The sequence below is a fragment of the Sinohyriopsis cumingii genome, chromosome 3, assembly GCF_028554795.1.
Source record: "Sinohyriopsis cumingii isolate HCF-2022 chromosome 3, ASM2855479v2, whole genome shotgun sequence".
In the NCBI taxonomy this organism is placed as follows: Eukaryota; Metazoa; Mollusca; class Bivalvia; order Unionida; family Unionidae; genus Sinohyriopsis; species Sinohyriopsis cumingii.
The window spans coordinates 39056160-39069840 of record NC_142963.1 but is presented as its reverse complement, the minus strand read 5'-3'; the positions used below and the strand labels follow the sequence as shown (position 1 = coordinate 39069840).

The following is a 13681-nucleotide window of genomic DNA, read 5'->3' as shown; positions in this document are numbered from 1 at the left end:
GGATTGGCTGCTGACAAAAAATACAGCTGTGATAATGTGCGGCGATCACGGTCAGCCACCACCTTTTGTTGGTCCATCTCCGCATTTGTGGTTAAAAGATTTTGTTGATTATTATGAAGAAGTGTCTGATGATCATAGAGCACTTGATGCAAAGCTGAAGGAATTTAAAACATTAGTCAGATTACAACCGAATAAAATTCAATGTGAAATCATGCGCGAGATGATTCCTGAAACTTCAATGAGCGACTTTTAGAAAACGTGGAGACCAAGCGATTTGATAGTGGCAAGTAGAAAGATAGTCAGAGACACAATTCAACAGCAGTTATTTCAATTACAACAAGAAAAGTTTCCAATGCTGCCAGTGCCATTGTGTTATATACCAGCTGATACGCGGTTACAGAATATAGATGTTGATATTCCTGGGAACTTGACAGAGTCAAGGAAACAGAATTTAGTATTGAATGATATTGTCACAGTTGATGTCAATGTTGTTGAAGATGCACATAAATTGAACAAATCCCCGTGGACGCTAGGATACGCAATGACGATGCATTCATCTCAAGGACTGACTATCAGTGATACAACTGTCTGGATCGTTGATGATCGAATCGAGTGGTCAAATTTAGTTTACTTATCTGTGTCCAGAGTCAGAAGAATATCTCAACTGCGAAGAATTGTCTTGGAAGAGTCAGTGACTGATAATAATGAAAACAACAATGATATAGCAAGAAAAAAATTAGCCGGTTACAAACAGAGTGACAAAAAAAATAATCGCGATTTCGACCTTGATGTTGAATTTATTAACGCGTTAAAACAGCAGCAGAATAATCACTGTGCGAGCTGTAATTGTATAATGTTGTGGCAGTATTCGAGTAAACACCCAAAACAATTTACCGTAGACAGAAAAGATAACAATCTTGGTCATACACGACAAAATGTGATGCTAACCTGTCTTGAATGTAATCGAAGTCGTGGTGCTAGTTAAGTGATCTGGGCGGTAATTGTGTGTCCTCGGCAATTACTTGTAATTGTTCACGTGTGAATCCAAGTTGAGGAGCAGTCGAATCCAGCCTGTAGATTGCTGGTCTACCAGTAGATCTAGATATGTTAGATATCTTATGTGTAGTAATACTCCAAATGGGATCAGTCGCTCTTTTTTTACCACCTTCAAGTTCACCTGGTTCATATAAATATCTCACAGTGACACTACCCAGCATTGGTCGTGCTGAAAAAACACCTCGTTGTACAGGTATATGTTTTTTAGTTACCGCGATGGCAGGTTTCATGTTGGTTGTTCGAGTAATTTTATTATTTAATGCAGCTATCACGCTTGGTAATCTTGCAACCCATTCGCGCGATCTCTTGTGGTGAATGAATTCCTTCGCGTATTGATATCCAAATAACCGCTCAGCAAGTGTTCGATTAAATCGCTCAACAATTGCCTGATGACGGTGAATTGCAGTATGTCCTCGCCTGATGGTGAGTGACGTTATGTTGCTTCATCGTTGATGATACTGCACCCTGAAATTCTTTACCAAGATCAACTTGTAGCAGCTGTGGCCATCGTAGACCACCTCGTTGATAAATTCGTTCAAACGCAGAAGCAACCTCAGATGCTGTTTTAGTCGTTAACGGTTCCGCATCTTTGTATCTACTTGCAACATCAACTACAGTTAACGTGTACTTGTATATTTTGCGACGAACGGTATCATGTGGCAGAAATAATATATCAGCCTGATGAACTTCATTTGGCACACTAACATCAAAATGTGCAAAGTGAATTTGTTTAGGCGGTGGTTGGTAAATTTGCCATATTGCTTGTTTGGATAACCAATCTGCTGCAGTATGACGTGTGACTTTTGCTGCGTTGGCAAGCTTGCCGATTGCTGCGCTACCTCTCCAGTATCCTCTTGGGGAATAATAAATTGACTCCATTATAATTAATTATCAGCGCCTAATACAAGCTTAGATTTCATTGCAGATTTTATTAACCAGCTAGCTAACTTTTCTTTGAAAGATTTATGAGTGATGGCATTTAACGCGTAAATTAATTTCACATTCGCGAGATGCCTATCTTGTAGATCCTTACTTCGGTAAGCTACATCATGGACATGACATGTTTTATCGATAGCATTTATCGGATACACACCTGGATTGGGCTGATTTAAGGCATCAAGCCTGAATCAAGTCGGGTTCCAGGACCACAGTAATTATATCCTGGAAGATGTTTTTCTCCTGGGTATTTAGCCCACGGAGTTCCGGGTAATTTTCCTAACTTGGCGGCAATATCACCACCTCGTCTTTTTTTTTACTTGATGCTGGCTTTGACATGGGAATAAATTTAAACTTTTGTGTACCGCATCGCTCACACTTGCCCGAAACCGCAGATCTGTTATTTTTTGTTATAACAGTTGTTAGATGACTTGTTGTGGTACGTGCTCTACATTTCACACAATATAAATCCATATTTATATTATATTATTCTAATGGAGATCGCTGACTTTTCTGCTACAAGGAAACGAAAACAGGATAAGCATCACGCAGCACTACCAAATTCTGTTCGTATGATTATAATTGGCCCATCTGGGAGTGGTAAGACGCAGTTGTTGTTAAATTTAATAATGAAATGGATTAAGTGGGACAAATTGTATTTGGTAGCTCCATCCATAGATGATCAACGTTGTTATAACGTGTTAAAAGATTTTAATGAAAATGCAAAATCTGTAACCGGTGAGGATATTATTGAGTTTATCACGGACATTGATGAAGCTCCGTCCGTAGATGATATCGATGGGAGTATTAAGAATTTAGTTGTGTACGGTGACGTAATGTTGGATAAACAAACAAATCCTGCCAGGATATTTTCCAGAGGTAGACACAAAACACTGATGTGATTTATGTGACCCAACGATATACACAAATTCCTAAAGTGATTAGGGATAACTGTAATATTCTTGCTGTGTTCAACAGAGTTGACACACACACGTTGCAAAATATACATCAGACTTGGTGCAACGGCGACATGGACATAATTAAGTTTAGAAACTTATTTAGTCATGCTCAATCAACCCCACACGGATTTATAACAATAAATTTACATCATCCTCGAACACGGTATCGAGTCGGGTTAGATAAAATTTTTGGATAGAGAGCAGCAGAGGGGGCGACGACAACAAAACGCAGCAACAACGGCGACAATTACGTTTACAACGGCGTAAGGTTAGCCCTCCATTTCGGCGTTTGGAGGCTTCCTAAAAGTTGTGGGATTCACCCCCTCTGCTGGGGGCGACGACAACAAAACGCAGCAACAACGGCGACAATTACGTTTACAAGCGTCATCGCGGGTTTATAAAGGGTTTATTTCGCCCTTTGTTTGCCTGAAAAGTTGTGGGATTCGCCCCTTCTGCTGCTAGGTGACACGTGGGGGGGGGGGGCTTCTCCAATCATTTGGAGCGACTTCTCCAACCACTCTGGGGCGACTTCTCCAAATAGTTGGGTCGAGTTCTCCCAAGGCGAGTTCTCCATCGGGCGAGTTCTTCATGGGCCAAGTTCTCCATATGCCAGAAGATTAACTTTCTACTAGATTAAATGCACGTAATAACGTATAACTCTTACAACTCCCAGTTAGTAAAGTGAGATAGATTCGGGCGAAGATATCTCAACTCAGAATCCTTTGTTCCAAATCTCGTCCGAATTTCCTAGAACTCCGTTTTCCCTCGCTTTTTTAACTGTTGTTTTAGAGAATGCTCTCCCTGCTTGATCTTTCCAGACCATTTCGGGAGGTCCTCATGCCCGACTTGTTGTGTGTGCTATATATTTTGTCTTCGTCTGAATTTTATATTTTGTTGCTTTTATATATCGTACAGAAGGTATGTTTCACTAATTTTTTTTTCTCTTTTTGTCTCTTCATTGCCCTTATTGCTGTTTCTGTCTTGCTGCCTCTTATTTATGACTTTGTTGTTGATGTTGTTTTTGTTTTTGTCTTGGTGGTTCTTGTTGTTGTTCCTGATGCCTAATAGTTGGGGGAATTTCCAGCGATGCAGTGTAGATTTGTTCATTTTCCCTTCCCCATGTGTGGGCCTCAGCTCGGTTTTTGGGGTGGAGTGTGTCCCGGCCCTCCACATGTTACACTTGTTGTGGTGTATGCATCCCTTATACCAAGCTTTTGTCAGGAATCCATGTAGATAGAAAGCCCTCTTGATTCACCTAAGTTTTGTCTTTCAATTTCCCGTATTCTAATCCCTTGTGTACTGAGAATCCTGGGACGGTCGCCAATCTTGATTTTTCCACTTTTACGCTAAATTTGTTTTTGAAACGGTCGACCCTGTCTTCTAGAGGTATATCGATAGCGATGTCGGATAAATGGAGTTTTCATGTCTGCTTCTTGATTATTTTTAAGAGTGGTACTGTTGTTTTTTTTACTGCTACCGTCTCTCCTGAGATGTTTAATTCTCCATAAGGTGGGACCGGCAAGTTCTCCCAAGGACTTATTATCTATCAGTCATAGCCTTTCATGTTAATAGAATGTATTTGTTGTTTTATATCCGGGATTCTAGCGTACAGGGCTATTATTATAGTTGATGTAGCAGCAGGTACTTTCTCTCGAGGTATATTCCTCATGTCCAGTTCTTACGTACCCTCCTGGTAGTAGCATTCAAACATTGACCCTTCTTCTGTCTCTACTCTCCTTGTTTTTAAGTACTTTTCCAAGTTCTTTATTGCATTGTGGGCAGTCGCCCTGTTTTCTCGCTTTCTTGTTCGTGAGTAGAATTCACTCTCCATGTTTCTTCTTTCTATAAATTTGTAAGTCTCCTTTGTATATTGTTATACTTTCTGATAATGTTCCATTTATTCCGTGAGAAACCCGCCCCAAATTTGATTATCTAAGTTCTGATTGGTTACCGGTGGTTTCTTTGCAAACTGCCTAGGGTATTGCACTGACAGTTTATAATGTTGGGTTTTCCGGTCTCTAAGCCTAAGATAACCGGTTACATCACTAGCTGATTGCTAAACAGAGGTTTTCACCACCTCGACAAGGTTCTCTTTGAATTAACCGCGAACTTGACCGTAACACAATGGCTAAGTCACGGACAGGTAGTTACTTTGTTTCATAATCGGTCTAAAGTCATAAAATTATATAACACGGATTGATATTACCCAAAGTACTTTGAATTACTAATTCTATCTGAAGACATTAGTAAACACGAGGCAGGAGTTTTAAGCACATTTTCTGACATAACCTTATGTGGGGGTGTAGTGGTTGTCTTGACTTCCGGTTCCTCTTCTAGTATCCAGAACCCTTGACGGTATCCCTTGAGGTCACCCGAAATTCACTCGGTATCTCTCACCGTCACCCGAAATTCTCTGAACTTCTCTCGTCCCCCGAAATTCTCTGAAATTCTTTCGTCCCCCGAAATTCTCTGAAATTCTTTCGTCCCCCGAAAGCTTCCTGTTGAAAGGTATAATGCATTAGCATAGGGTTATAAAAATCTTCCCTCACACTACGTCACTGAACTGAACCATCAGTTTAAGGCGGGACATTTGGGTCGCGCATGCGCACACATCGAAATTCCCATACACTTCCGCCGCTTACAAAAATGGCGCCATAACACAATCACACAAAGGATTCAAATATCTACATACTGAGCCCTATCAGTATATACATACAAAATATTTCAAATATGATTGTACTAAAATATTACTACGATTAGTAATATGACTATCTATATATTTATATATATTTATATATATTTCCTACACAAGCGTACCAAATCCACAATATTCACATTCAAATGGTGATAAACGGCAATCCGTTACTCAATGGCAAAATCTATCATTACGTAAACAAATTTCTTGTCTACCAAAATATAACTACGCAAAGAATTACAATATTAATTCTTATAGCGGCTAGCGAGCAATACAATTCTTCACAAATACAAATCGTCCTTTCAAAAGGGCGTAAACGTAATAATCCACGAAATAATATGCACACATATTACTAGCGAAAGAAGAGAACATTTTCGCCTCACAAATAAGGTGTACATAGTAACATTATGAATAATGATGCAACGAATCAACATCGTAATCAATCGTAAACAAAGGTACTAGCTAAAGTCATGAAAAAAAATGCAAAATATTAAGGTCATAATTAACTATTCATACTTCAATACAAGTAAAATGTATACATACGACAAATTCTCTTCAATTAACAGCAGTCGTATCAAGCAGAATCAACGTAACATCAAACTTACCTGATCGAAGCTATTTCATGAATTTCCTAAATTCCGCCAATTTTTACGAATGGCTAACGGAGTGTGTGTCACTGCGACTCTTAAACACCAACTGACGAATTTCAGGCTTGTACAAGTCTTATGCCAGTTTCTCGAATCAAGTCCCACCTAAAACGCATCCCGATTGGATGGCGACGGACTCTGGTCATTTGATCGAACTGTCAATCATAAAAATGTCAGTCTGTGAGTCCCCATGTACTGTCCAGCCTACCATTGTCGGCTTCCGGCTCTTTGAAGTTGTCTACGTCACGTGTTCCCATGTACAAAGATTCCCGCCAGATTTCCACTCAAGAGCTCAAACAAAGACTGGGTTACGTAAGAGGATTAGCCAACTTAGGTACTTGGAAAAACAAAGCTTACCTGGCTCCACTTACAGACTTATAAATACATGTATAATACAAGGGGTTGGGGTAAAACATCACATCCCCCCACGCTTGAGAATAAAATCAGGATTTTATTCACTCAAACTAAAAAAGCAAAAGTGTTACACGATATAAAGAACAAAATCAGCAAAATGAACTAAATGCTAAACTGAGTATGAACACGAAAATATAACAAATGATCTATATCATTTCGGCGCTTCTACTCATGAAATCTGCGCCTACGTTTTCAGATCCTTTCACGTATCTGATCTGCATCTGGTACTGCTGTAAAAACAGCGACCATCGCATCAATCGACCATTGGACAACTTTGCCTGCGCCAGATAGGCGAGTGGTTGGTGGTCGGTCTCCAATATGAACTTACGTCCATATAGGTATCGCTCGAACCGTGATATGCCGAACACGTTTCCGAGACATTCCCTCTCCGATACTGAGTAATTCTTCTCGGCAGCAGACAACTTCCGGCTGCCGTATGCGACAGGAAAAAGCGTCTTGTCATGCACCTGGAGCAGTACTGCTCCCAGTCCCGTGTCGCATGCATCGGTGCGCAGAACGAATTCTTTATCCAAGTCCGGTAGACGAACAACTGCGTCGGATGTAAGTCTATCCTTTAGCGTTTGGAATGCGTGCTCACACGCATCTGTCCAAACGAACTTACTCGGGGTCCGTTTCTTGGTTAGGTCAGACAACGGGCCCGCAATCACGCTGAAATTAGCGACATACCTCCGGTAATATCCGGCCAGTCCCAGGAATGACCTCACTTCCGTTTTCGTGGTGGGGCGTGCGGCGTTTCTCAACTGCTCCACCTTCGACTTCTCTGGAGACAGCGTGCCTTGGCTCAGGGTATGTCCTAAATAGTCTAATGTCCTGAAACCAATGTGACATTTGGAAGGGCGGGCTGTCAAGCCCTCCTGACGTAGCCGCTCCAAAACGTCAGCTAACAGAGCGAGGTGTTCACCCCATGTCTCTGTAGCTAACAAGAGGTCATCCATGAAGTTGTGGACACCCCTATCGCGCAAGGGCTCCAACAACTTCCGCATCATTCTGGTAAAGACGCTGGGCGCGTTTTGTACCCCGAACGGCATCACCAACCATTGGTATGTCCCGTCGGGAGTAGCAAAAGCAAGCTTCGGTCGGTCTTCTTTCCTTACCGGAATTTGCCAATACCCCTTGGACAAATCCAGTTTGGAAAAATATTTCGCTTTCGAGACCGAAGCGAAGATATGTTCGGGGTCAGGTAGCATTTCAACTTGAAATTCTGTCACCTGATTCAGCTTCCGGTAGTCGACGCAGAACCGATGGGTTCCGTCCTTCTTCTGCACTAAGACTACTGGTGAGCTGTACGGAGAGTCGGCAGGTTCGATTACTCCCAGAGCAATCATCTGCTCGATTTCTTCCCTTACAACTTGTCGTTTCGCGTGGGGCAAGGGGTAGGGTTTACGCTGAACTGGTCGGTCGTCCACCGTCTTTAACCCGAACTCGACAAGCGTCGTCCTCCCGGGTTTTTCTGTTAGCACGTCGGAATATCCGGCCAGCAAGGTCTCTATCTCGTTCCGCTGCCCTTCAGTTAACATGGGGTCACACTCCACGTCCGACGGAGTCTCGGCCCTCGTTAATGGACAGCTCGGGACAGTGTTAGCACCTTCCGTATCGCCTTCGATATCCTCGGTGACTATCGCTGCGACAACAAAATCGCTGGCGGTCTCCCTTTCCCGGTACCTCTTGAGCAAATTGGCATGGTACAATTTCTCTTTCGTCGGTAGCTGTATCCGGTAGGTTTGACCTCCGACCTTCTTGGTGACGACGTATGGACCCCTCCAGGAAACTTGCAACTTGTTGTGTTCCTGGGGCAACAACAACAACACTTTGTCCCCTACCTCAAACTGACGTGGTTTTGCGCGCTTATTGTAATTTTTCGCCTGTTGCGCCTTAGCTCGTTTGAGATTTTCTTGCGCGAGAGAACAAACCTCTTCCAGTTTGTTGCGCAAGTCCGCGACGTACTGGTAGGTAGTGCGTACTTCCTCTACAGCGTGGTCGTCTGTCCACAGCTGTCTCAGTACGGCGATTGGGCCGCGTACGGTTCTCCCGTACAAGAGTTCAAAGGGAGAGAACCCCAAACTCGCTTGCGGTACTTCCCGGTATGCAAAAAGCATGGCCGGAATATACCGGTCCCAATCCTTGGGGCGGCCTTCGCACAATTTCTTGAGCGTGTTTTTCAAGGTCCCATTAAACCGTTCGACCAATCCGTTACATTGGGGGTGATACGGTGTAGTCGTGAGGTGTTTAATCGACATGAGACGATTCACCTCCGCCATCACACGACTCATAAATTGTGTTCCTTGATCGGTCAAGATCTCGTCGGGCACTCCGACTCTTGACCAGATCGCAAACAGAGCTTCCGCGACGGTTTCCGTGTCAATGTTACGCAACGCAACGGCCTCCGGATAGCGTGTAGCATAATCGACAACCGTTAAAATATATCGATTTCCGTGCGCAGACGCGGGTTTTATCGGTCCGATTAAATCCATGGCAACACGTCTAAATGGTTCATCGATAAGGGGCGTACTCCCCAAAGGGATGGGTCGCTGATCCGTTTTCGGTGCCATTCTCTGGCATTTGTCACAGGAGAGACAGAACCGTTTTACGTCTCCCTGGACCCCTGGCCAGTAAAACTCTTTTACAAGACGGTCACGCGTCTTAGCAATTCCCATGTGTCCACCCATGAGACTCTCGTGTGCAAGTTTCAGTACTTCGCAACGCTTTTCCTTTGGCACGACGACTTGCTTGAAGTGTTCGTTGTGTTTCCTGGCGTGGCGATACAAGATTCCCTTCTTGTAGACAAACTTCACCGCGCCGTTCGGAGTTTCCCTTTCTGTTCCCGCTTCTGCGTGTTTGTGCAACTGCACCAGAGTTGCGTCCTCCTGTTGCAGCTTCCTTAACTCCGCTGGAATAACATTACTAACCGGTGTCGATGTAACTTGGATTGGCTTTTGTTTCGGCTGTCGACTCATGGCCCTGGTTTCAACAGCACTCACTGGCATAGGTGTGCAGGTTTCGGGGTTCGGCTGGGGTAACACATAACGGCAACCCAATATGACGTTATGTGATATCCCCTCCAAGCAAGCAGCTTCAATTTTCCCCTTCACGTATGGTGAATCGAGGTCAATGACAGCTACTGGTAATGAGTCACGCGCGCAGTTCGCGTACTGAACTTCTATTACCTCCCCTGTATAGTCCTCCGGCTTGACATATTTCTTGCCGACAAGCGCGGGGACGCTGCACCCAGTGTCATACAAGATGGTGGCGCCTTCACCATTGACAGTTGCGGCCGCAAGGTTGGCTGGGTTGCGACTCGCTTCCGGCACACATTCCTTCTTAGCTACGACATTCACCTGGGTCTGCCTGCCCTTGGGACAGTCCCTGGCAAAATGCCCCAGGCGCTTGCAATTAAAACATGTCGGCGGCCCTCGCCGACTTGCAAGTCCTGGTTTCGTGGGTGAGGCCTGTCCACGTCGATAGGCGGCAGCCCTACCTGTAGGTGCCCCTCCGACCTTCCCGTCGCCCTGACGGTTACGGACAGCAGGCTCAACCTCCCCCATACGACGCGACTCAGAGGGTCGGGGTCGGTCAGCAACCCCGGAACCTCCACTCTTCGAGTGCGCCTGCTCGTATCGTTCCGCCATGTTAGCGATCTCTTCGAGCGTCCGGTGTTCTCTTTCTGCTAAGAAAACTGTCAACTCGCGACGGTAAGTACCCAGGACATGTTCCTTGAGTATTACCTCGCGTAGCCCTTCGTACGTGCGTTCGACTTCGGCCATTTTCATCCACTTCTCAAATAAACCTCGAACACGGTTGTGAAATTGAGAGTGGGTCTCTGTTACCTTTTTCACCGAGTCCCGGAAAAGTTTCCGGTAAGTCTCGGCGGTCAGCCGGTAATGGCAGAGAAGCGCCTTCTTGAGGGCAGTGTAGTCATCAGCCTCTTCTGCAGTTAAGCCGTGGTAGACTTCCCGAGCTGCACCTTGCAAAAAGGCTGAGACATTAATGGCCCAGTGCTGTTCAGGGACCTGATGAGCGCGTGCGAGTTTCTCAAACTGGACGAGAAAATCGTCAATAGCCTCCTCCCTATCATTGAAGCGTGACATGTTGATCTGGACTATCCGGTGGTCGATGAAAGGTCGACCGGTTGTTCCAGAGCTTGTACTGGCGTCGTCCCGTCCGTTGGTCCTAGCTTCAACTCTGACCTTTTCCATCTCCAGAGTGTGAGCGAGTCTGGCTAGCTCCAGCTCTTTCTGGGCGTCTCGGTCCGCTGCTATCTTGGCTAACTGGGCTTCTCTTTCCGCTGCTTTTTCGGCCTTCCATTCCTTGATCCTTTCTTCTATAAAGGTTGCCAGGCGATCTCCCTCGTATCCAAGATCTTCCGACCCCATGGCGCGGTATTCCTTTATCATTTGTCGTTCGGTAGCCATTATACTAATGTAAAGTGATACCTTGTCTCAAAATTCAAACAATATACAGATATTTGTAATACCAGTTTAAATACTTACCTGTCGACAACAACTAGTTTCGTTCAGGTAAGATATTTGTTCGATATCTGCTTCACACGTACTGCTATGAATGGAAGATCTACAAAGCCTGCACATATGACAATAAAAATACAAGATGAGAAAATCACAAAATTTCAAATACAAAGAATGGAAAATATCTCACACTGTTCACTAATACTTCTACCAATAACTTTAAGTCCCAAAATAATATATATGTCTAATTCATATCCCGGACGAAGCGCCCACTGTGGGGGTGTAGTGGTTGTCTTGACTTCCGGTTCCTCTTCTAGTATCCGGAACCCTTGACGGTATCCCTTGAGGTCACCCGAAGTTCACTCGGTATCTCTCACCGTCACCCGAAATTCTCTGAACTTCTCTCGTCCCCCGAAATTCTCTGAAATTCTTTCGTCCCCCGAAATTCTCTGAAATTCTTTCGTCCCCCGAAAGCTTCCTGTTGAAAGGTATAATGCATTAGCATAGGGTTATAAAAATCTTCCCTCACACTACGTCACTGAACTGAACCATCAGTTTAAGGCGGGACATTTGGGTCGCGCATGCGCACACATCGAAATTCCCATACACTTCCGCCGCTTACAAAAATGGCGCCATAACACAATCACACAAAGGATTCAAATATCTACATACTGAGCCCTATCAGTATATACATACAAAATATTTCAAATATGATTGTACTAAAATATTACTACGATTAGTAATATGACTATCTATATATTTATATATATTTATATATATTTCCTACACAAGCGTACCAAATCCACAATATTCACATTCAAATGGTGATAAACGGCAATCCGTTACTCAATGGCAAAATCTATCATTACGTAAACAAATTTCTTGTCTACCAAAATATAACTACGCAAAGAATTACAATATTAATTCTTATAGCGGCTAGCGAGCAATACAATTCTTCACAAATACAAATCGTCCTTTCAAAAGGGCGTAAACGTAATAATCCACGAAATAATATGCACACATATTACTAGCGAAAGAAGAGAACATTTTCGCCTCACAAATAAGGTGTACATAGTAACATTATGAATAATGATGCAACGAATCAACATCGTAATCAATCGTAAACAAAGGTACTAGCTAAAGTCATGAAAAAAAAATGCAAAATATTAAGGTCATAATTAACTATTCATACTTCAATACAAGTAAAATGTATACATACGACAAATTCTCTTCAATTAACAGCAGTCGTATCAAGCAGAATCAACGTAACATCAAACTTACCTGATCGAAGCTATTTCATGAATTTCCTAAATTCCGCCAATTTTTACGAATGGCTAACGGAGTGTGTGTCACTGCGACTCTTAAACACCAACTGACGAATTTCAGGCTTGTACAAGTCTTATGCCAGTTTCTCGAATCAAGTCCCACCTACAACGCATCCCGATTGGATGGCGACGGACTCTGGTCATTTGATCGAACTGTCAATCATAAAAATGTCAGTCTGTGTGTCCCCATGTACTGTCCAGCCTACCATTGTCGGCTTCCGGCTCTTTGAAGTTGTCTACGTCACGTGTTCCCATGTACAAAGATTCCCGCCAGATTTCCACTCAAGAGCTCAAACAAAGACTGGGTTACGTAAGAGGATTAGCCAACTTAGGTACTTGGAAAAACAAAGCTTACCTGGCTCCACTTACAGACTTATAAATACATGTATAATACAAGGGGTTGGGGTAAAACATCACACCTTACAATATGAAGGAATTTATGATTGGAATTATCCACCATTTGCAATCAGATTACTTTTTTTCTTCTTATTGTCCACTGCCGGTCATTATCATACTGTTATGAGGTTTTTATTGGCCATTTGGGATACCTCTGTGTTACGTCGATTTTAATGGCAGTATTTAACCCGCTATTTATGCGAGTCACGGTATTTCTGTAAATTACTGTATCTAACCACACTATAACCATGCCATTCGGTAACACAAATATATCGTCCCTTAAAACCTTGTAGTCAATTTTCACTCGTTATGTAACTTTTTAGCGGTGTTTGATAACCTTGAAACAGAATGTACAATAGATGTTTTGCTTTAAACCAGTGCACTGGGGATGAATAGTACATATGATCCGATACTTTGAGTGAATCCGGATATTCCATTTTCTATTAGGCAATTACTGTCTTGCAGAAAGAAGCATGTCCAACCTGTAGGTGTTTCTTTGTCACATGATTCATTCCATCAGCTGGCAATGCGCTTTGAATACACTACAGTACCTGTTCCAAAGTTATATTTATATTTACATTATAATCTGCTAATGTGTCTTCTCGAAACGTTTTTCTGACGCAATATCGGTCAAACATTTATTCCTTGACCCAATATCGGTTAAGTATTTATTCCTCGATCTATTGTCTAACAATTACTCATTTTTGTCCTCGATGTATTTTCGTCTTCTGGGCTATTATCGACCAAATATTCATTTTTGACCTCAATGTAT

At 43.1% G+C, this 13681-nt stretch overlaps 1 protein-coding gene across 1 annotated transcript; it reads right to left on the bottom strand.

Moving 5' to 3' along the window:
- Nucleotides 1-5266: 5266 nt before the first annotated feature.
- Nucleotides 5267-12926, bottom strand: LOC149802730 (uncharacterized). Its single transcript, XM_089952136.1, has 3 exons — nt 12470-12926; nt 6252-11666; nt 5267-5449 (listed from the first exon to the last, which is right to left on the bottom strand). Exon 2 carries the CDS (start codon nt 11135-11137, stop codon nt 6854-6856), a length of 4284 nt encoding a protein of 1427 aa, XP_089808262.1. The 5' UTR covers nt 11138-11666; nt 12470-12926; the 3' UTR covers nt 5267-5449; nt 6252-6853.
- Between the last annotated feature and the right edge of the window lie 755 nt (nt 12927-13681).

Bases quoted from the DNA above. Each gene is read 5' to 3' on its own strand.
- LOC149802730 (XM_089952136.1), bottom strand. From the start codon at position 11,137: ATGGCTACCGAACGACAAATGATAAAGGAATACCGCGCCATGGGGTCG.